The sequence below is a fragment of the Rana temporaria genome, chromosome 1, assembly GCF_905171775.1.
Source record: "Rana temporaria chromosome 1, aRanTem1.1, whole genome shotgun sequence".
NCBI lineage: Eukaryota > Metazoa > Chordata > Amphibia > Anura > Ranidae > Rana > Rana temporaria.
In genome coordinates, this window is record NC_053489.1 from 634,359,764 (window position 1) to 634,383,407 (window position 23,644).

General features: G+C 43.2%; 1 protein-coding gene across 1 annotated transcript in view; it reads left to right on the plus strand.

The window, feature by feature from the left end:
• The window catches only part of LOC120924453 (proton channel OTOP1-like), a 51,034-nt gene that overhangs the window by 17,982 nt on the left and 9,408 nt on the right, over nucleotides 1–23,644 (plus strand). Inside the window, exons 3-4 of the mRNA XM_040335423.1 lie at nucleotides 8,856–8,914; nucleotides 18,048–18,178. Of these exons, the coding sequence (XP_040191357.1) occupies nucleotides 8,856–8,914; nucleotides 18,048–18,178 (190 nt within the window). The remainder of the gene's footprint in view (nucleotides 1–8,855; nucleotides 8,915–18,047; nucleotides 18,179–23,644) is intronic.

The following is a 23,644-nucleotide window of genomic DNA, read 5'->3' on the forward strand; positions in this document are numbered from 1 at the left end:
TCGTGTGTACGAGGCCTTACTGTTCCTAGGGACTGAGACATTAGGAAGTGTCTAACCGGATATCCTCCTATCTATGCTGGGGGCAATTATTGCAGAAAATGACACCAAATGCTGGGAGTTTTTAGTGCGGAAACTGACAGCAAAGCTGGAGATTCTTATTGCAGAAACTGCCACTGATCCTGGGGGTTGTTATTTCCTTGGGGGGGGGTCAAAAAGGAACCGAGCATGGATGACCTTAAAATGATGCCCCCCCTGAAAAAAGTTCAGCGGACGCCCATGATGACGAGTACTGGAAATCTTTTTGAAGGTGAGTAATTTGCTGCTGTAGACCCACCAGATGATGACCTGAATGGACATTTGTTTGAAAACGGTATCAAACTAAAAATAAATCGTAGGTTTATGTTACAAAGTAAAATGGCTAACCATCTTTTGTGATAAAAATCAATGTTAGAAAGCTTAATGACAATGTAGAAGAGTACAAGTGATTCTCCTACATATACAGACACTTAAGATAGTGCTGGGAGTGTAGGATGGGTTATCTTACCTGACAATGCAGACTTTTCCTAAGTGATCGTGTTTCATATAAAATGCCGACAATGATGACATACACCTTTGTTATCTTGAATACCATTTCTAATATTAGAGTCCAATACAAGGACGATTGTTAAGCTTTTCTTATTCTTTTCAAGGCAAGATTTTCAGAAGGAATGGAAAAAAAAAGAGAAAACTGCTGTAATTCTAGATCTCTGAATAGGAATTAGAGGACTCTGGGCAAAGCTTAGCTTTAGCCAAGAGATGTTTAAAGGGCACCTGTTGCCTGCTTACAGCTTCACACAAATGAACCTTGTCAAGGAGAATGTATTGTGTTTAAAGTATATATATTTATATTACATATACAGTACTGTGCAAAAGATTTTAGACAGGTGTAAAAAAATACTGTAAATCAAGAATTCTTTCAGAAATAGAAGTGTTAAAGTGTTACTAAACCAACAACAGTAAATTCAGTCTGTATGAGCAGGAAGGCATGCTTGTTATACTCACCGTGGAACCTAAGGGGTTAAACCTACCAAAAAAAGGCTGTTTGATCCTGTCTTCTCTGATCCTCCCCTCCTTCCACTACCCCCTGACAGGGCCGCCATCAGGAATTATTAGGGCCCCTTACACAGCTTCATGCATGGGCCACCTGGTGCAGAGAACCGGTGGGGGGGGGAGCTGCCTCAAACTGAGAAGTGGGGGGGCTGCCGCAAATTGAGAAGCGGGGGGTGCCGCCGCTAATTGAGAAAATTGAGAAGCGGAGGGGGTGCCACAAATTGAGGGGGGTTGCCCTGGGGCCCACTGGGCCCCTTACAAAAAAAAGAAATAAAAAAAAAATGTATAACAAAGAGGGGGTAGCCATCCCAAGGCTCTGGGGACATCCGGGCTCCTGGGGACCTCTGGGACCTTTAACCATTTAAGGACCGCCTAACGCTGATATACGTCGACAGGATGGCACATGCCCCCCGGTCCGAAGCTCCGTGAGCGCGCCCGCGGGACCCGCGGACCCGATCGCTGCCGGTGTCCCGCGATCGGGTCACATGAGCTGAAGAACGGGGAGAGGTGTGTGTAAACACACCTTCTCCATTCTTCTCTGTGGCAGTGTCACTGATCGTCTGTTCCCTGTTATAGGGAACGACGATCAGTGACGTCACACCTACAACCACGCCCCCTACAGTAAGAATCACTCCCTTAGGGCACACTTAACCCCTTAGCGCCCCCAAGTGGTTAACCCCTTCACTGCCATTGTCCTTTTCACAGTAATCAGTGCATTTTTATAGCACTTTTCACTGTGAAAATTACAATGGTCCCAAATAATTGTCAAAAGTGTCCGATGTGTCCGCCATAATGTCGCAGTCACGAAAAAAATCGCTGATCGCCGCCATTACTAGTGAAAAAAAATTATTAATAAAAATGCCTTTATATATTTTTTGGGGATATTTATTATAGCAAAAGGTAAAAAATATTGAATTTTTTTCAAAATTGTCGCTCTATTTTTGTCTATAGCGCAAAAAATAAAAACTGCAGAGGTGATCAAATACCACCAAAAGAAAGCTCTATTTGTGGAAAAAAAAGGACGCCAATTTTGTTTGAGAACCACGTCGCATGACCGCGCAATTGTCAGTTAAAGCGACGCAGTGTGGAATCGCAAAAAGGGGCAAGGTCCTTAACCTGCATAATGGTCCGGGTCTTAAGTGGTCAATAAAATATATATATATATATATATATATATATATATATATAAAAAAAATCAAAAAAGGAGGGGTTGCCATCCAGGGCCCTGGGGACCTTCAAAACAAAACAAAAAAATATATTTAAAAAAAAAAATTATAAAAAAAAGGGGGGTTGCCATCCGGGGCCCTAGGGACCTCCGGCCCCTTACAGGTGTACTGCCTGTATCCCCCTGATGGCGGCCCTGCCCCCTGATAATTTCCTGATAACACAGAGTGTATGGAGTCAGGCTGCACATGCTCAGTTTGGTGTGTATTGCTAGAGAAGTTTTTTTCTTTCTTGGGACAGTGCATGTAATCAGCACAGAGCCATTAAGCACTGACCAGACAGACAGAGGGTCAGGGGTATTGCAGTCTCATAGGTCAGTTAGAAATCTCATCATACAAGCTTTAACCAGTGCTTGGCTGGATACTGGTAGAAGCCACAAGACTGCTCTAACTGCTCGTGAGAAAAGGTATTTAGCAGTTTACATTTACTAAAATAATTGTATTTACATGTTCTGTGTACTGTGGGAGACCAGATATAGTGAATGCCGGGTCCTGGGTTTAGTAACACTTTAATTGTTTATGTAAAGTGCTGTAGGCACTTATATAGTCAGAGCCCCAGGCTCAAATCAGGCTTGTTTGCTAACAGGAAATCCCAGCCCTAAAAATGTACAAGGAAATAGTAGATAGTGTAATAAAGTGGACATTTGAGTGGTGATTCCCTGTTTATATAGCATACAGATACATTCATAAAAACAAACGTCTGTTGAAATATACACAGAAGATACATATCCAAATACATAAAGGGAGCTAACAAAGAGTCTCTTATATCTATAAAATTACCACATATGTAACAAAACATCAAATGGTATAATTTAAAAACTTGTAACAGACAGCATAATGTCAAATGGGTGTTGTATGGAGCTTGCCAACATGTTTCCCAGCACAATGCACCCTTCCTCAGGGTGTCATTCCATAGAATATAACTCCACACCTATGCTGTGTATAGACAAAAATAAACATTATCAACATACAGTGTTGATAACACAAAAAAAAGGACAAAACCCCCCCAAAAAACTAAAATAAAAAATAAAAACACTACAGCACTCAACAAAGTCTATAAGTGTACCTCAAATATTGTCTGGCTCGTCCAAGCTAACGGAAAATCAAAGAAAAAATTGTCCAGTCAGCCACCAACATACAGGAAAGGAAATGAAGAAAGGAAATCACCGCTCCAGGTGGGTCAGCTATGCAATCACAGGCTAACTCAGGATACCAAGGGTGCTGGCAGTGCACTAGGCAAGCATAGGGGTTGAAGAGAAAATGGATAGCCGCACTCCAATTACCGTTGAAGTTGTCTTTATTAAACGAACAGCAGATACATCACAGGGTTACAGCCATGAATAAGCACTAATCCAGTGCGAAACGCGTCGGCTGTTCCCTTGTTCCCATTGCTGTAACCCTGTGATGTATCTGATGTTCGTTTAATAAAGACAACCTCAACGGTTATTGGAGTGCGGCTATCCATTTTCTCTTCAATTCCTATACAGGAAAGGAAACCCGGAAATTCCTCTTCAATGGCTGTGTGAAGTTAGCTGGATGTTGTCAGGAACTGGAACACACTGTTGTATACGCTGATCCAGTGCATCCCAAACATGCTCAATGGGTGACATGTCCAGTGAGTATGCTGGCCATGCAAGAACTGGGATGTTTTCAGCTTCCAGGAATCTTGTACAGATCCTTGCAACATGGGGCCGATAAAAGGGCTAAAACCGCCTGAGTTGCGGTGCTTCAGAACAGAATACACTAAGGCTGCTTTCACACTAAGCTGTCTGCGGCGTCAGCGGTAAAGCGCCGCTATTTTTAGCGGTGCTTTACCGTCGTTTTTGTGGAGGTTTTCGCCCGATAGTGGGGCGCTTTTAACTCCGGCTAGCAGCCGAAAAAGGGTTAAAACCGCCCGCAAAGCACCACTGCAGCGACGATTTGCCAGCGGTTCGGTGGCGCTGCCCATTGATTTCAATGATTTCAATGGGAAGGGGCGCTTTAGGATCAGGGGTATACACCGCTCCTACAGCACTGCAAAGATGCAGCTTGCAGGACTTTTTGAAGGTTTGTGAAGGTTCTTATTCATTTTATATAGTTTTATATTGCTAATTACATAATAATGTTAAGTTATATTTAATGTACCTACTTGTTATAAGTTTGAATAACGTGGGGTCGGAATAAATATTCCGATCTCCAAGAAAATGGTGTTAGCTCTTACTAAGCATAGTTTTGTATTTGTATTTACACCACTTCCTGGTTCTATAACAAAATGCAGCCAGACTGGAAATTACATGTTTCGTCTTCAAGAAAATGGTGTCGGACCAGAAGTTGGGCGTTTCTATATTTCCTGGTTGGACTACATATGTGATGCTGCTATTGTATACATGGCCCCTGGGATGAAATTTTATGCGAATTGCAAAGGGTAGTATTTCAGAACCAGAACATTGCGTCACCACAGCGGAGTTCCTGGTGGCAGTGTTTTATGTGAGTTTAGCAGCATGTTACATTGTTTTTATGCAGTTTTACCTGTTTATTGTATGTCCTTTTAATTAATAAACACTACACTATGAGGCATATCTTTTTGTTTATGGCCTTTGGTGTTCTGGGACATATGAATCGAGCCCTACCCTGTGAAGTGAGTTAATAAGAGAGGACATTTTTGCACTGAACCCAGTGGATATCCTTATTTTCACCTTTGATGACTTTTATGATCTTTTGTCCAGTGAGTGCACACTGCATTGGGGTGAAAGCTGATGGAGGCTGGTGATCGGCAATGGCACTTATATTTTACGCATGGAGTATTGTCCACCTTTTAAAAAAACAATGGACCTTAGCCACCCTTTTAGACGTATATAATAAGGGGATCATACACTCCTTTGATTACTTACATCCACAATGTAACTTACACCATACATTTTTTTTACAAGGACTTGTGGTTACAGCATGGTTTGCATGCCTAATTTGGGTGCCAAAGTCCTAAGTTATCTAATTACCCCCTTATTGGAGTGTTACGGTCTCGGGGCCCTAAGTGTTTGATCGCCACACTACTTTCTCATCTATTGCATGCTAAACTATGCACAGCACTTGACCTGTTGGTCAAATTTAAGCGGCAGTAGCTTAGCTTTCAGCTTCTACACCCACGGGTCTGATCTCTCTCGGTCCCCCAGCACAGAGAACCCTGATCTTTGGCTCAGACCACTGGCTTGTGCCTAGATGGTGTGCACACAGAAAAATACCATGTACACACTCTGGTCCCCTTGCTGCAAGAGGAGATCGCTCTGTCCACAGCCTGACAAAATACAGCTCCGTTCTCCTCTTTATTACTTTTTTTTTATGGGAACTGTAGTCCAATGGCTATCCTTCTGAACTTCAACTCTAAATCAATCTAAAGTGGCCATCATACAAGTCTCTTGAGCTCCTTTACCTTGTAAGCTCCCCCTAGTGGGTGGAGGTGATATGGTGCTTGTCCATTCAGCATGTAGCGCTACCCCCTCAGGAGCCGCTGGTTGATTTGGGATTGGCGTATTAAGTTACCTCTAATCGTTGTCTAGGGGTGATGGTAGTGAGTAGAGCAGTAAACGAATGTCCAATCACCGAAATAGGTTTTCTGAATGCTTTATTTCACGGCCCAACATGACCAACATCAACATGAGGTAGGACAGGAAAGGTTGATGAAGTAAAGAACTTTGCGGTATCAGGCTTGGATGAAAGAGAAAGCAATCCTGCTTCCAGTGATAGTAGTATAGCTCGTCACCACTCTAGCCAGAGTGGGTGACGTGCCTCCGGACAGACTCCTGCCACGAGCTTGGCAGCCGAAGCGTCACTTTAAGGATGCTGGGAGGAGCAGGCCCCTGCCACAGGCCTGGCTCTGATGGGGTCTTTGCCACAGGCCTAGAACTTGGATGAGCTAAATAGTTGAGCTTATCCTCCCAGTAAATTTGTGCTAGGGTCACCTGCCCCTGGGTTCTCCTCACCCCCACCGAACGGCATACAGCCTGGGATCTCCTCAGTAGAAGAGGGACCCATACAGTCACTGGGGCCCCTTTGTGGCATCAATTGCTCCAAGCCAGGAGGGCCCAGAGTCTGGAACTCCACGTTGCGCGCGACCCCAGGCCAGGTAGGCCATAGTGGTGGGGCCCGCGTGATGTGCGCACTCCCTAAAGGTGGGTGCCGCACCTGGAACCAGGAACCCGAGAAGAACCCAGAACAACGGCTTCCGCCACAGAAATACTCCCTCCCAGCATGCACAGCGAGGCTCAACTCCTCTCATTGGCTGCTGGGAAAAAGCGAATCCGCCCAGGGATGGTACCACATCCCTAGAACGCAGTCTGACCCACAGAACAATCCAGATTTGGCGACAAATTTAACACAATTAGGAATGAGAGCAACTTACCTCTCTCATTCTCCCACTAACTTTAGAGTAGCGCCTTTACTGAAAGTAAGGGGGCGCTACAAGCATGACAATCTTAGGAGAGCACACAGAGAGCAACAGCAGCACAGTTTGCAAGATTTGCTCTCTTACCTGGCTACATACATGTGAAACTCAAAAAAATTAAATATCGTGCAAAAGTTCATTTATTTCACTAATGCAACTTAAAAGGTGAAACTCATGTACTTCATTGGTCAGCAAACTTGCCTGACCTAAACCCTATAGAGAATCTATGAGGCATTGCCAAGAGAAAGATGAGAGACATGAGACTGAACAATGCAGAAGAGCTGAAGGCCGCTATTGAAGCATCCCGGTCTTCCATAACACCTCAGCAGTGCCACAGGCTGATCGCTTCCATGCCACGCCGCATTGAGGCAGTAATTGCTGCAAAAGGGGCCCAAACCAAGTACTGAGTACATATGCATGCTTCTACTTTTCAGAGGTCCGATATTGTTCTATGTACAATCCTTGTTTTATTGATTGCATGTAATATTCTAATTTTCTGAGATTGTGGATTTGGGGTTTTAATGAGCTGTAAGCCATAATCATCACAATTATGACAAATCACGGCTTGAACTCTCTTGCTTTGCATGTAATGAGTCTATCTCATATATTAGTTTCACCTTTTAAGTTGCATTAGTGAAATAAATGAACTTTTTGCACGATATTCTAATTTTTTCGTGTTTCACCTGTATATATTATTATTTAGCCTTGCTTGTGTGATGCCCTAGACTTGGTTATTTTTGTTATAGGATTGCAGTTATTTAACTTATATGTGATGTTGTAAACACATTATAATGATTTATTGGTTTGTTACTGGACTGTTATTGTACTGCAAAATGCACATCTGAACTTTTCTCATGTGCATTATGTACTAAGCATTCTGTCATTGTAAGTCTTTTTCAATAAACAGAGTTAAAAAAAATAAAGAAGGTTATGGTAAATGGGATTAGAGCTAATTTAACCACTTCCGGAGTGCCCTATTGTAGATTTACTGCTACAGGGTGGCTCTCCTGTGCAGAATCACGCACATATATATATATATATATGTGATTCTGCATTTCGACCTAGTAAGTAAGTCCGAATGCGAGCCGTCGTATCTATGCGCCTGATTCTTAGAATCAGTTACGCATAGATTTGGCCAAGATACGAGCGGCGTAAGTCTCCTACGCCGTCGTATCTTGGGTGCAATAGTTACGCTGCCCGCAAGGGGCTCTTCCGTAGATTTACGCGTTGAATATGTAAATTAGGTAGATACGCCGATTCACGAACGTACTTGCGCCCACTATGCCATTTACGTTAGGCTCACATCCGGTGTAAAGTTACCCCTGCTATATGAGGCACAGCCAATGCAAAGGGGACGTCTGCACAAGCGTATCTTCTTACGTCGTTTACGTAAGTCGTACGTGAATGGGGCTGTGCATAGGTTACGTTCACGCCACAGGCATTGAGCCGGCGTAACTTAGGGAAAAAATTCAACTGAGCATGCGCGTGCATGTGCCGTTCTTTAAGCGCGTCATTTACGTGGGGTCACGATTGATTTACATAAAACACGCCCACCTCTTCCACATTTGAATTAGGCAGGCTTACGCCGGCCAATTTACGCTACGCCGCCGCAACTTACGGAGCAATTGCTTTGTGAATACTGCACTTGCCCGTCTAAGTTGCGGAGGCGTAGCGTAAATAGGATACGCTTCGCCAGAACAAAGATACGCGCTCCTACGTGAATCTGGCCCAGAGTGTTTATTTAATGATTGTTTGCACACATATCTATATTTTTTTGATTGCGCTGATTATATTTCACCATAACTGCCTTAAATATTTGAAAAAAAAAAAAAAAAAAACACAGATCACATTGACCTGGTTAATAGTAATGGAGGAGGCTAAAGAATTCAACGGTGATATTTTTTAAAGATCATAATTTACTTTAAAATGTGGGGCACAATCAAGAAATCTTTAGAGCTTGGTTTTACCACATGTACATGCAAGGAAAATACATATAATTTAACGTAGTCAAGAGCTAATAATTTTACCAATTGTGTATTTTTGTTGAATTATTTAACTCTTAAAAATTTTAATTTTATATTTATCAGATCCTAAAACTAAGATATGAATATTTTTATATATTACAGGTATATTTTCTCTGGTGTCATTCAAAGGATGTGATCAAATCTTTCAAAACACTTGAAAGGTGAGCAAGTTAATGTCCTTGTACTAAAAAAACAATGCAAAGCTGTTCAATTTTCTGAAGAGGAAAACCCCATAGCAGTCAGAAGGCTTCTGTTCATTTTTAACCTGCACTAGAAACATGATAGGTGTGATCTTACTGGTTGCATGATGAACATATACTGTACAGCAGAATCATAATGTCATGTGGTATCTTGTCCAAAAGCTTTTGTTTCTAGCTTTGTTTTCAATCTCTTTTTATTAATTTTATAAACAATTTACACAATACATATACATTCATATGCTTTATATCAGGCCCGGACTGGGACAAATAATAGGCCCGGGCATTTTAGGCTGAGCAGCCCATTTTTTTTATATATATAAAGATCAGGGAAGCATGACATGTTTGTTATTAAATCAACCCCCCCCTACCCCCGGCCCCCTCCCATTACAGTGTGCTTCCAATTGTAAGCAGCGAGGACATTTCATGGTCTGCAGTTGTACATATACAAGAGGAGTGTATATGTGCGGCTGCTGGACTATCCTGGCTGAAAAGCTCAGGATAGTTTAGACTAGGATCCAAACACACCTGAGCTCACTCCTGCCAAGAGGAATGCTGCAGCTGGCTTTAAGGCCTCAGCCCGGGTTCACACTACTGTGGTGTGAGACACCACATGTAATTCGCACAGGAATCGCTCAACATTCCTGTGCGAATTACATGTTGTGTCTCTGGGTTGCGATTTGAGCCATGGATTTGTATGGCTCAAATCATACTGCATTCAAACCACACTGGTGCAGGACCCTTTATTGTCCACACCAGAATCAGATTGCATGGGTGTTCACACCCATGCGATCCGATTCGGCAAACTATGCTGCGTTTTGTAAACCGATTGTGGAGTGTCATTAACAGTTAATAGTTAATTTTAGGGCACATTCAAAATATATTACCCAAAATTATATAGAAGGCCCATTTCACATAGGGGCGGAGATGGTAAAGCGCTGCTATTTTTAGCGGCGCTTTACCGTTATTTTTGCGGAGGTATTCGGCCGATAGCGGGGCGCTTTTAACCCCCCGCTAGCAGCCGAAAAAGGGTTAAAACCATCTGCAAAGTGCCGCGGTATGGCCCCACTGTCCATTCATTTCGCTCCAAAGATGCTGCTTGCAGGACATTTTTTAACGTCCTGCCAGTGCACCACTCCAGTGTGAAAGCCCTCGGGGCTTTCACACTGGAGTAAATAAAGCGGCTCTATCAGGGCGCTTTACAGGCACTATTTTTAGTGTTATAGCGCCTCAGTGTGAAAGGGGTCTAAAACAATCCAAAAGGTGTCATGTAAGGATGAGCTCCGGCGTGTTCGCATAGAACACGTGCGGAGCCCGCCAGGAAGTCGGCACCCGCGCTGCGCTAATCACAGCCAGGCAGACATTTCCCGATCTCTGCAGCCGAGCATCGGGAAATGTCTGCCTGGCTGTGATTAGCGCAGCGCGGGTGCCGACTTCCTGGCGGGCTCCACACGTGTTCTATGCGAACACGCTGGAGCTCATCCTTAGTGTCATGCATTTAAAGTGTATATATGATTTTTTGTTAACACTGCACTTACCCAGCCAACCAGTACTAAACATACCACAATTACAAACACACACAAAAAAAAAAAATATCATATATACACTTTAAATGCACCTTTTGGGCCCAAGAAATGTCCCTCTCACACAATGTTTTACACCTGCATTTACACAGCATGATAAGAGCATGCTTTGGTCTGGTCAGTGGTCTCTTTTACACAGTAAAGAGTGATGCTAAACTACCTGAGTTCAGCATCACTCTTTTTTACTGTGTAAAAGAGACCACTGACCAGACCAAAGCATGCTCTTATCATGCTGTGTAAATGCAGGTGTAAAACATAATTTTTTGCAAACAGGCAGGCAGGCTGGCGTTACTTACTTTTTAGCAGTCTTCTCTAGGCCCCGGTGTCTGTGGCTGCAGATACACCTTTGCGACAGGCAGAAGGGGATTCCTCCAGGCAGCTCTTCCCCCTTCATGGTCACCTGACCCCTTCATTTCCGCCCCCCTGAGCTGAATAGTCAGTCGGACGGCCGCGGAGCTGGCCGTGTTGATGCTGGCTGAGCGGCACCCACGGAGCAGCCTAGATGCTTTGGCTTCTGGCGGGGGGGACTGGGGACCCCGGCCAGAAGAACATAGATGCGGCCCTCCCCGCGGAGCCGGACGCAGAGAGGCCGGCAGCGGGTGATCAGGGCCGGCTCTAGCAGCTGCACATGAAGTAAGTCAGGCCCGAAATTGACATGTGGCCCTGACAGCTGCGGCCGACCGGGCATATGCCCGGTGTGCCCTATGGCCAGTCCGGGCCTGCTTTATATCTATAGGACCTCATTATTGTTTCTAGCTTTGGATAAACTCTCTTCTGGAGAGATATTTATTCTCTATAATTCTGGTGACCACTGGGACAGAAAGTGACGGGACTTCCAAAATTGTATAGTTTTTACCAGAACAATCATTCAATGAAGACTAGGGATGAGCCCGATGTTCGAGTAAAAACGTACGACATTGCAGTGCATTTACGGATGCTGATTGGCCAAAGCATGCACCTAACTTGCATGCTTTGTCCAATCACAGCAAGCTCTGCTTTGAGAACCATGGGCTAGATTCACAGCAGAAATACGCCGGCGTATCTACTGATACGCCGGCGTATTTTCAAATTTGCCACGTCGTATCTTGATTTGGAATCCTCAAACAAAGATACGACGGCTTTTGGCATAGATCCGACAGGCGTACGGCTTCGTACGCCTTTGGATCGTAGGTGTAATTCTCCGGCGGCCGCTGGGTGGAGTTTGCGTTGTTTTCCTGCGTCGGGTATGCAAATTAGCTGTTTACGGCGATCCACGAAGGTACGCACGTTCGTCGCATTCGCTTACGTCGTCGCTAGTCGGCTTTTCCCGTCGTAAAGTTACCAGTGCTATTTAGATGGTGTAACATTAGACCATCCATGTTAAAGTATGGCCGTCATTCCCGCGTCAGATTTTAAATGTTTTTTTTTTGCGTAAGACGTCTGGGAATACGAAAGTACGTTACGCACGTCGCTGTTCAAAACATTACGTCGGGGAAATTTCAAAACGGAGCATGCGCAGTACGTTCGGCACGGGAACGCGCCTAATTTAAATGGTACACGCCCCATTTGAATTAGGCGGGCTTGCGCCGGACGGCTTTACGCTACGCCGCTGCAAGTTTGCACGCAAGTGCTTTGTGAATCAAGCACTTACGCTGAAAACTTGCGGCGGTGTAACGTAAACGGGATACGTTACGCCGCCGTAATTCTACATGAATCTGGCCGCAGGGTTCCTTTGGCCAATCATGGTTCAGGAGTCTAAGTCCATGCCTCACACTATGTAAGGCTGCTTACACGGCAGCTGTACATACTGTACTGAATGAGAGCTGCAAAATTACATCTGTAAAGGAAAAAATGTAATGTATTGCTGGATCTCACAGCAATATACATAAAAATCAGTCTATTACAAGGCCCTGTGGGTCTGGTATGGATATTACGGGGGAACCCTGCGACAATTTTTTCTGTAAAATGGCATGGGGGTCCCCCTAAAATCCATACCAGGCCCTTCAGGTAAATTTGGGGACAAGGGCCTCTTCCCCACAACCCTTGCCCGATGGTTGTGGGGGTCTGCAGGCGGGGGGCTTATCAGAATCTGGAAGCCCCCTTTTAACAAGAGGGCCCCAGATACCCCCTATGTGAATGGGTATTGGGTACATTTCACCCCTATTCATTCACCAAAAAAGGGTCTGAAAAAAGTAAAAATGACAGGAGACAGTTTTGAACAATTCCTTTATTTAAAAAAATAAAGTGTCCTGCGGTGTAAATCAATCTTCAATCACAGCGCCGATGGTCCAGAGAAAAACCCTCCAAAAAAACTCTGAAAAACTCTGCCTCTATTGGAGGCGTCCTGCCGACTGCAGCCTTTTCGCAATGACAGCTATTATATAGCTAAGGGCGGGCCACCCGGTGATGTAAACGGATGACACATGCATGATGTCAGAAGGCGGTGGAGGTCACCCAGTTACGTCAACGGGTGGCCCCACCAGCTGTCAAAGCAAAAACACAGCAGTCTCGTGGACGCCTCCCATGGAGGTGGAGCTTTTGCTTTTTTTTTTTCTAGACCATCGGACACAGTGATTGAAGATCGATGGACATCGTGGAACACATTTTTTTTTTAATAAAGGAATTGTATAAAACTGTCTTCTGTCATTTTTACTTTTTTGACACTTTTTTTGGTGAGTGACTACTGGTACAATGTACCCGATGTAGTATTTTGTATTTGGCCAATGCCTTCGGATCCGGGATGGTATTGAACTGCGATAGGTTAGGGTTCAGGCCAAGAGTTGGGCTGGGGTGCCCACAGCGCCTCACCCACCTTCCATGCCCGCATAGTGGTATGCATCAATGGGGTGAGATGGTAAGGCGCCTTGGCCCCCTGAATAGCAACCCCTTCAACGCTTCCAGAGACCCCACTATAGCCGCCTCCAGCACTGTCACAGAGTTGGTCAGGTCTGGCTGCAGCCACCAGGACTGTTTCATTTTTATTGTTTCACTTTAAGCATTAATAAAATCACCGGGTCCCCAAACACTTTTTATGGCAATAACTTGCATATAAGCCGTTCGTGTTCCATAGTCGCATGTCCGCACACATTTTTTTCCTGTTTGCATGTTCTGCTGCGAACCGAACCGAGGGGGTGTTCGGCTCATCCCTAGTTTGAATTGACCATAGCCTTGAAGTGTAGCTCGGACTCAAACTTTTTTTTTTATGTTTGAATATACAGTAGTAGGGAACTGTGGTCAGTATTTTTCTTGCTGTCAATCAAGATGGCTGAAGATCCTGAACCCAGAATAACATTTGGTGAAGATATAGACATTGCCGAGGGAGCAAGCAAGTTCAGCTTTAAAGCGGAGGTTTTTTTTTTACAAACAGTAACACAATCACACATTGACAATGGCACACTCACTGTTTTGGTTAATTATCTCCCCTGATGTCCGGTTTCATTGTAAAGAAGAAGTTATATAAAATGTTGCCAGTCGTTTTCATCTTGCTTGTGGGCATTTGAGCAAAACTTATAAAATAGAGTGGACCTCTGCTTTAAGTAGTTGTCTTCATTAGGGATGAGCCCCGAATATCCCCCCCGGTTCGGTTCACAGCAGAACATTTGTGTGAACACCGTTAAAGTCTAGGGGACACGAACGTGAAAAATCATAAGTGTTAATTTTAAAGGCTTATATACAAGTTATTGCCATAAAAAGTGTTTGGGGACACGGGTCCTGCCCCAGGGGACATGTTTTAATGCTAAAAAAAGTAGAAGTGCAGAATCACGTATATATATGTAATCCTGCAAAGGAGGGCTGCTATTTAGTAGTAAATCTGCTATAGGGTGGTTCAAAAGTGGTTAAAATCTGTGTATAGCAAATGCAGCATTTGTCATTAAGAGGTTACATTTCATACTCGCATACAATACAATCTCCTGTTAAGCCTCTAGTAAATAAGCCTGTTCTTCTTATGGGAATAAATGCAATGTCTTGCTGTTGCCCTGTCAACACAGTTTGGTGTCATTAATTGGCTACAGTTAGCCCTTATAAGTCAGAAATTGTAGGTTCCTTAAAATGAAATCTGTGCTTTGTGCAATCTTTGGGGACTAGGAACAAGGCTTGGCAATAACGTATACAGGCTAGAGACGAGGATGGAACATGATGAATGGAACATTAACTTTCACAATATGAACTTTTGTATCCCAAACTACTTTTTCAAAGAGTCACGCAATGTTATTGCAACTTGATATAAGGCTGTATAAAGAAGGGAATGGTGTTTACTGTTACATGGAATACGTGAATGGAATGCTAAAGGAACCTGAAGAGAAATTCATTATTTATTGCATTTTGCTATGGAAGGTGAATAGCTTAACTCCCTGCTTTAATAATCAGGGTAAATGTTTGGGGATAAGTATACGAAAGCCATCTATTTCCATTTATCACTAAGGCCTCATTCACACTTGGCGGACTCCGTCGCTACGGAGTCCGCCTGCTCCCGTCGGCTCAGCGGGAGATCAGTCCGCAGATCTCTGCTGAGCTGACGGATGACAAGCTCCTCTCTGCTCACTGAGCGGGGAGGGGCTTGTCGGGCACCGCTGTCTCCCTATGGAGCGATCTGATGAAAACGAACAGCATGTCCGTTTTCATCAGATCTTACCCGATCCGATCCGCATGGACGAATGGGGACGTGGCCCCCATACATCTGTTTTTAGCGGGTCGGGTCAGATGTCAGCGGACATGTCTCCGCTGACATCCGACCCTCCATAGCAATGCATGGAGCGGCCGTTCAGGACCCGAACGGCCAAGTGTGATTGAGGCCTTAAAGGGGTTGTAAAGGTAAAGTTTTTTTACCTTAATGCATCCTATGCATTAAGGTAAAAAAACATCTGACAGCGGCGGCCCCCCAGAGCCCCCGTTTTACTTACCTCACCCCTCGAAAGTCCCGGGCGCGTGCTTGTCATCCTGTTCGGTTCCTAACCTGGCCGTTGATTGGCTAGGCTGGGCGGATTGATAGCAGTGCAGCCATTGGCTGACGCTGCTGTCAATCACAGCGGATGACGCGCCGGGGGGCGGGGCCGAGTGATACAGTCGGTGGCTATGGCCGCCGCTGTATCACGGGAGCGCGCTCGCAAAAGCTTTCCACCATGCAAGCTCGCTCGCATGAAGGTAGAAAGCTTTTGCGAGGAGGAGCCGAGACAGCCGCCGAGGGACCCCAGAAGACAGGATTCGGCGCCACTCTGTGCAAAACGAGCTGCACAGTGGAGGTAAGTATAACATGTTTGTTATAAAAAATAAAAAAAAATTCTGCCTTTAGTGTTTCTTTAATAACATACTTAAATTGGCTATATTCTCATCGAATTTCAGTCCATTCATGCTGAATCACCTGAAATTTGCTCCATGGGATTTCCCTGTTGGCAACACCTGGATAAACTAAAGTCAGGAAGTCGAACGAGCCAAGTGGAAAGTTGTTGGCGACTGCATCCAATCAGAGGTATTCCGATAGCAAGCCGGCTGTCAGAATACTATAGACTGCAGAAAGAGATTTGCCAATCCATACTGTTAGCGCTGATGGAATAATCTTTTAGCTTATTTTCGTTCAGTTCACAAGCTAAACAAAAGAAATCTATATGTGTTTGGTTGGCTTTAAGAATCTGGGTTTCGTCAGATTACATGTGAAAAGCATTGTTTTACACATCATACAAATGTTCTTTAAAGGGATAGTTCACCTTTACCACAAAACTGCCTATGCAGATGGCAGTTATAAATAAAAATAAACTATGCAGCTCTGACTAAAGTGGAATAGCGGTCTTACAAATGCAATTTGTTTGAAAAAAATATACCTTTTTAAATAAAATATAAGAAAACAGTAAAATTAGTCTAATTTTCTTTTATATTGTGAATTATAATGTTACGCCGAGTAAACTGATACCCAACATGTCACGCTTCAAAATTGCACCCGCTCGCGGAATGGCGACAAACTTTGACACTTAATAATCTCCACAAGCAAAGTTTCAAAATTTCTACAGGTTACCAGTTTTGAGTTACAGGCGAGGTCTTTTGCTAGAATTATTGCTCTCGATCTAACGATCGTGGTGATTCCTCACGTGTGTGGTTTGAGCACTGTTTACATATGCAGATGCGACTTACGTGTGCGTTCACTTCTGCGCGCAAACATGGAGGGATGGGGCGCTTTAGTTTTTTTTTATAATTTATTTAACTTTTTTTTTTTTTTTTTATACTGTCCCTTAAAAAAAAGGGACAATCATTGATGTTAAAGGCGGTAATACATAGTATTAAAGCGGGGGTTCACCCAATTTTTTTTTTAACATTAGTTTGAGGCTGATTATGTGAAGCAGAATCAGGTGTTTTTTTTTAAATCAATGCAGTACTTACCGTTTTAGAGATCGATGTTCTCCGTGGCTTCCGGGTATGATCTTCGGGACTGGGCGTTCCTATTTGATTGACAGCCTTCCGACGGTCGCATACAGTGCGTCACAAGTTGCAGAACGTTGCTGAACGTCGGTGCGGCTCTATACGGCGCCTGCGCACCGACGTTCGGCTACTTTCGGGAACTCGTGACGCGCTGTATGCGACCGTCAGAAGGCTGTCAATCAAATAGGAACGCCCAGTCCCGCAGCCCATACCCGGAAGCCGCGGAGAACATCTCTCTCTAAAACGGTAAGTACTGCATTGATTTAAAAAAAAAAAAACACCCGATTCTGCTTCACATAATTAGCCTCAAACTAATGTTAAAAATAGATTTTTTGGGTGAACCTCCACTTTAAGAACTGGGTAATGTAAACTTTTGATCAGGGCCACGTGGGTAGTTTATGTTGTGATTATGATTTAAAAATAGTAAACACAGTTGATTGATAATAAATGGCTTCAGTCAAACACTAACCATGAGTGAAAGAAAAGTTTTTGTGTTATCATTCATATACTCTGAAAAATGGCCAAGAAATCATAAATTCTGCAAGGGTATGTAAACTTATGAGCACAACTGTATGTATGTATATACATATGCATACACAAAAATATGACAGGGGGGCATTGTTACTGTCTTGGGGGGTATGATTGAGGTAGACGGAAGTTAATAATCTTCCTCCTTCCCCCTCAGATCCCCCGGGATTCTCTCTTCACTCCCCGATTCTCCACCTCTGAGCTGGTGAATCTGGGAGGTGAATTTTGACACAGATCGCCAGTGAAGCGATGAGATCGCGGCTTCATAAACTGGCCATTTCTGTGTCAGTCAATGAGGATTCTCAGTGTGCGGTATAAGATGTTCAAACATGTTCTCCGCCAATCATCTCTGTTTCATAAACCGTTTATGGACTGTGATTAGTGGCGAACCTCGGGATCACTGCTGTTCACAGTTTCACAAACAGATACCAAACTGTGGTTCACCGGTGGGATGGAAGTTTGATGAAGAAGATTTTGTTTAGTTAGTGGTCTGTGTGTCAATCCATGTGCCTTCTGTTAACCTCCACTGGAACATCTTCTAGTTTTCTCGTTATCTTGGTGGCATTTTACTAATTACCTACTGTATGACCTTATTTTAGGTTTGGTTTAATCCATTCTGTGTTTACAAACTTACTTCTCTGGGCTAGTGCGGTAGCAACAGAGTCCGAACATCAACTGGAGGAGCATATGGGAAGACTGAGGTCCCTTGGCTTTGTGAACATCACTTTAAGTAGGTTTTGTGTTAAATGTACTTTTATCAAATGAGTCTGAAGAAATTGGTCTGATTCTGTGTTTCCCTGTACACCACCACAATGCTTATGTCTTTATTACTAACGAATTGATTAACAATAATACAGTAAAACCTTGGTTTGAGAGTAACTTGGTTTGAGAGCGTTTTGCCATACAAGCTATATTTTTAAATACATTTTGACTTGATATAGAAGTAACGTCATGTCACAACTGGGTATAGAAGACAAGAGAGGCACCTCTAAGTGTAGCAATATGGTTACATTTAATGAAAGTACAACATTTAGCAACTAGGGATGGGCTATTTGTTTGAGTCGAACATGAGTTTGACTCAAACATTGCCTGTTCGCCGAACAGCGAACAATTTGGGGTGTTAGTGCCAAATTCGATAAGCCGCGGAGCACACTTTAAAAGTCTATGGGATAAATCAAAAGTGCAAATTTTTAGGGTTAATATGCAAGTTATTGTCCTAAAAAGGGTTTGGGGACCTGGGTCCTGCCCCAGGGGACATGCATCAATGCAAAAATAAGTTTTAAAAACTGCCGTTTTTTCGGGAGCCGTGATTTTAATAATGCTTAAAGTGAAACAATAAAAGTGAAAAATTCCTTTAAATTGCGTATCTGGGGGTGTCTATAGTATGCCTGTAAAGTAGCGCATGTTTCCAGTTCTTAGAAAAGTCCCTGCACAAAATGACATTTCTAAAGGAAAAAAGTAATTTAAAACTGATCGCGGCTATAATGAATTGTTGGGTCCTGACAATACAGATAAAAGTCATTGAAAAAAAAACAACATGGGTTCCCCCCTTAGTCCATTACCAGGCCCTTTGGGCGACAGCTTCCCCTCTACCTCCGACCACAACTGGTTCCCTGTTTGGCTGAACCTTCACAGCTCTGTTGGACTGCAATCCTGCAGTCCCAACCCTACGCTGCTTCTCTTGCTCCTAGATAGGCCTCAGGCAGCCTAGCAGCCAGGTGTCCCCAGAATAGGTCTCTGTCTTGGCCTAGCAACCCGGGCGACATAACACATGTCCACCCAGACAGCCGCCCAGGTGGCAAATAACCCTGATCACCTGACTCCACCCAAATAAATAGGCTCCCCCAGCAGGCCAAGGGACTAAAACTTCTGTCAATTGGCTGGGACAGCCCATCTATCCATAGTCTGACCTTGCTACACCCTTGTCATTCTAATGCCACCAGCAAGTGCCACCTAGTGACAGAAGAGAAAAGATACAGCAAACCAGTTGATCTTCTAACAATCAGCCAGGGTGATTAATACCCGACAAACTAAATTAAACTAAACACCAGGGTGCTACATCATCATCAACCATGTGAGTTGCTAAATGTTGGACCGTCATTAAATGTAAACATATTTCTACACTTAATTATAATCTGTAGCCCCTGTTGGATTTTGCTTCTAATCCCCTTGTGGAGGCTTCCATTTGTGGATGGACATTTTATAGTTACACAACCTATCACATTGCCATAATCTTTTTATATGGACTATAAACTGAAGGATTTATGAATAAATGGTTGTGGAACAAATCATTTGAGTTTCCATTATTTCTTTTTGCTTTGATATACAAGTGCTTTGGATTACAAGCATGTTTCTGAAACCAATTAAGCTTGCAATCCAAGGTTTTACTGTATATTATTTTATATACAGTAGTATATGCACATTACACTTCTTGAATATAATTTTGTGTATAACTCTTTTATTAACCACTTCAGCCCCAGAAGGTTTTACCCCCTTAATGACCAGGCCATTTTTGCGATACTGCGTTACTTTAACTGAAAATTGCGCGGTCATGCAACACTGTACCCAAATAAAATTGATGTCCTTTTTTCCCCCACAAATTAACTTTTTTTTTTTATTGTTTTCACTAGTAATGACAGGCGATCAGCGATTTTTAGCGGACTGTGACATTGCGGGAGACAAATCTGACACTAAGTGAATTTTTTTGGGGACCAGTGACACCAATACAGTGATCAGTGCTAAAACAAAAAGCACTGACACTGGCAGGGGATGGGTTAACACCAGGGGCAATCAAATGGTTAACTGTGTACCCTGGGTGTGTTTTCTTACTGTGTGGAGGGTGGACTGACTCAAGGAAGAAACACATCGGTGTTCCTGATTAGCAGGAATCAGAGATCTTTTTCTTCCTGTCTGACAGAACAATGGTCTGACTTGTTTACATAGGCAGACCGCCGTTTTGTCTCTCAAGCGAAAGATTGCGGGTGCCCGGCAGACCTGCTGATATGCTCCCACTGTGTCCAATCACAGTGGGAGCACAGCTCTGAGGGTGTGCACCCTAGAGTTGATAGCAAAATCACATACCTGTATGTGATTTCTTCTCTTAAGAGACGCCCTTCCACAGTATATGTACGTGGCATGGTCCTAAAGTGGTTACATAGTTAGTCAGGTTGAAAAAAGACACAAGTCCATCCAGTTCAACCACAAAAAATAAAAAAAACAAAATACAAAACACAGTAAAATCCTATACACCCAACTCCATACCCACAGTTGATCCAGAGGAAGGCAAAAAACCCCAGCAGAGCATGATCCAATTTGCTACAGCAGGGGAAAAAATTCCTTCCTGATCCCCCGAGAGGAAATCGGATTTACCCTGGATCAACTTTACCTACAAATCTTAGTACTCAGTTATATTCTGTACATTTAGGAAAGAATCCAGGCCTTTCTTAAAGCAATCTACTGAGCTGGCCCAGAACCACCTTTGGAGGGAGTCTGTTCCACATTGCTCTTACTGTGAAAAAACCTTTCCGTATTTGGAGGTGAAATCTCTTTTCCTCTAGACGTAAAGAGTGCCCCCTTGTCCTCAGTGTTGACCGTAAAGTGAATAACTCAACACCAAGTTCACTGTATGGACCTCTTATATATTTGTACATGTTGATCATATCCCCCCTTATTCTCCTCTTCTCAAGAGTGAATTAATTTAGTTCCTCTAATCTTTCCTCATAGCTGAGCTCCTCCATGCCTCTTATCAGTTTGGTTGCCCTTCTCTGCACTTTCTCCAGTTCTCCGATGTCCTTTTTGAGAACTGGTGCCCAAAACTGAACTGCATATTCCAGATGAGGTCTTACTAATGATTTGTACAGGGGCAAAATTATATCTCTGTCTCTGGAGTCCATACCTCTCTTAATACAATAAAGGACTTTGCTTGCTTTGGAAACCGCAGCTTGGCATTGCATGCCATTATTGAGCTTATGATCAACTAAAACCCCCAGATCCTTCTCCACTACAGATCCCCCCAGTTGTACTCCCCCTAGTATGTATGATGCATGCATATTCTTAGCCCCCAAGTGCATAACTTTACATTTATCTACATTAAACCTCATCTGCCACTTAGTCGCCCAATTAGACAGAGCATTGAGGTCGGCTTGTAAATTGGAGACATCCTGCAAGGACGTTATTCCACTGCATAGCTTGGTGTCATCTGCAAAGACAGAAATTTTACTTTTGATCTCAGACCCAATATCATTTATAAATATATTGAAAAGTAAGGGTCCCAGCACTGAACCTTGGGGTACACCACTGATAACCTTGGACCATTCAGAGTAAGAATCATTAACCACGACTCTCTGAATTCTGTCTTTCAGCCAGTTTTCTATCCATTTACAAACTGATATATCCAATCCTGTAGACCTTACCTTACACATGAGCCGTGTGTGCGGAACTGTATCGAACGCTTTTGCAAAATCCAAATATATCACGTCCACAGCCACGCCTCTGTCCAGGGTTTTACTTACCTCTTCATAAAAGGAAATCAGGTTTGTCTGACAACTTCTGTCTTTCATGAATCCATGTTGTCTGCTGCTTAAATAGTTTATTTCCAGCAAGAACTCATCCATGTGGTCTTTTATTAAACGTTCCAGTATCTTCCCAACTATAGAAGTTAAACTAACAGGTCTATAGTTACTTGGTAAAGACTTTGTTCCCTTTTTAAATATGGGTACCACATTGGCCCTGCGCCAATCCAGTGGTACTATTCCTGTCTTTAATGAGTCCCTAAATATTAGATACAGTGGCTTTGAAATGACAGAGCTCAACTCACCTAGGATCCGTGGATGGATGCCATCAGGTCCAGGTGCTTTATCCACCTTTATTCTGTCTAAATATTTCTGGACCATATCACTTTTGAGCCATTGTGGATTTGAGGCTGTGTCACTCCCACCCCCATTTTGGACATGAGCTCCCCCATGTTCCATTGTATACACAGAGCTGAAGAAAGCATTTAATACATTTGCCTTCTCTTTGTCCCCAGTCACCCACTCTAGATTATTTTGTAAGGGGCCTACATGCTCAGACTTCACCTTTTTACTATTAATATATTTAAAGAATTTTTTGGGGTTTGTCCTACTATCTTTTGCAATCTGTCGTTCGTTTTGAATTTTTGCATCCTTGATTTCCTTTTTGCATATTCTGTTATATTCTTTGTAGCATTTAAACAACACTAGTGTTCCTTAATTTTTATATTTTTTAAAAGCTACTTTCTTATTGTTTATAGCTTTTTTAACTTTGACTGTGAGCCACATAGGTTTTATTTTTAGCCTTTTAAACTTATTGCCCATGGGAACATACTTTGCAGTGAGGTTCCACACAGTCTTTTTGAAGAATTCCCATTTCTGTTCTGTGTTCAGCTGTGCCAATAGTCCCTCCCAGTCCAAGTCCTGGAGAGCAGCCCTCATCCTTGGAAAATTTGCTCTCTTAAAATTTAGTGTTTTAATATTTCCTGTATGTATTTCTTGCTTATAGTTAACATTAAATGAAATCATGTTATGATCACTGCTACCCAGGTGTTCCTTTATCTGAACATTAGTAATAAGCTCTGCATGGTTTGAGATTATCAGGTCCAACAGGGCATCATTCCTAGTTGGGGCCTCAATAAACTGCACCATAAAATTGTCCTGCAATAGGTTTTTAAATTTTTGTCCTTTAACTGTCCCAGAAGTGCCATTAATCCAGTCAATTTCTGGGTAGTTAAAATCCCCCATTATTATCACCGCCCCAGACCTTGCAGCCCTTTCCATCTGTGCAAGGAGCTGAGTCTCCACCTCCTCATTAACATTGGGTGGTTTATAACAAACTCCAATGATTAATTTTGAACTACGCACATCTGTATGCAGTTCCACCCATAATGCTTCAGCCTCATCACACTCTCCATCAACCAGGTTCTCTTTCACGCTTGCTTTGAGGTCACTTCTCACATAGAGAAAGACCCCTCCACCTTTCCTTTTTACCCTGTATTTCCGAAATAGAGCATAGCCAGGAATATTAATAGCCCAGTCATGTGAAGATTGAAGCCAAGTTTCAGCAATACCGATTACATCATAGCTCTCCTCATGCACCAGAGCTTCCAGCTCACCTGTTTTGCTTGGCAGACTTCTGGCATTGGTGAACAAACACTTAAATGTATTGTTACATTTTTCTCTGG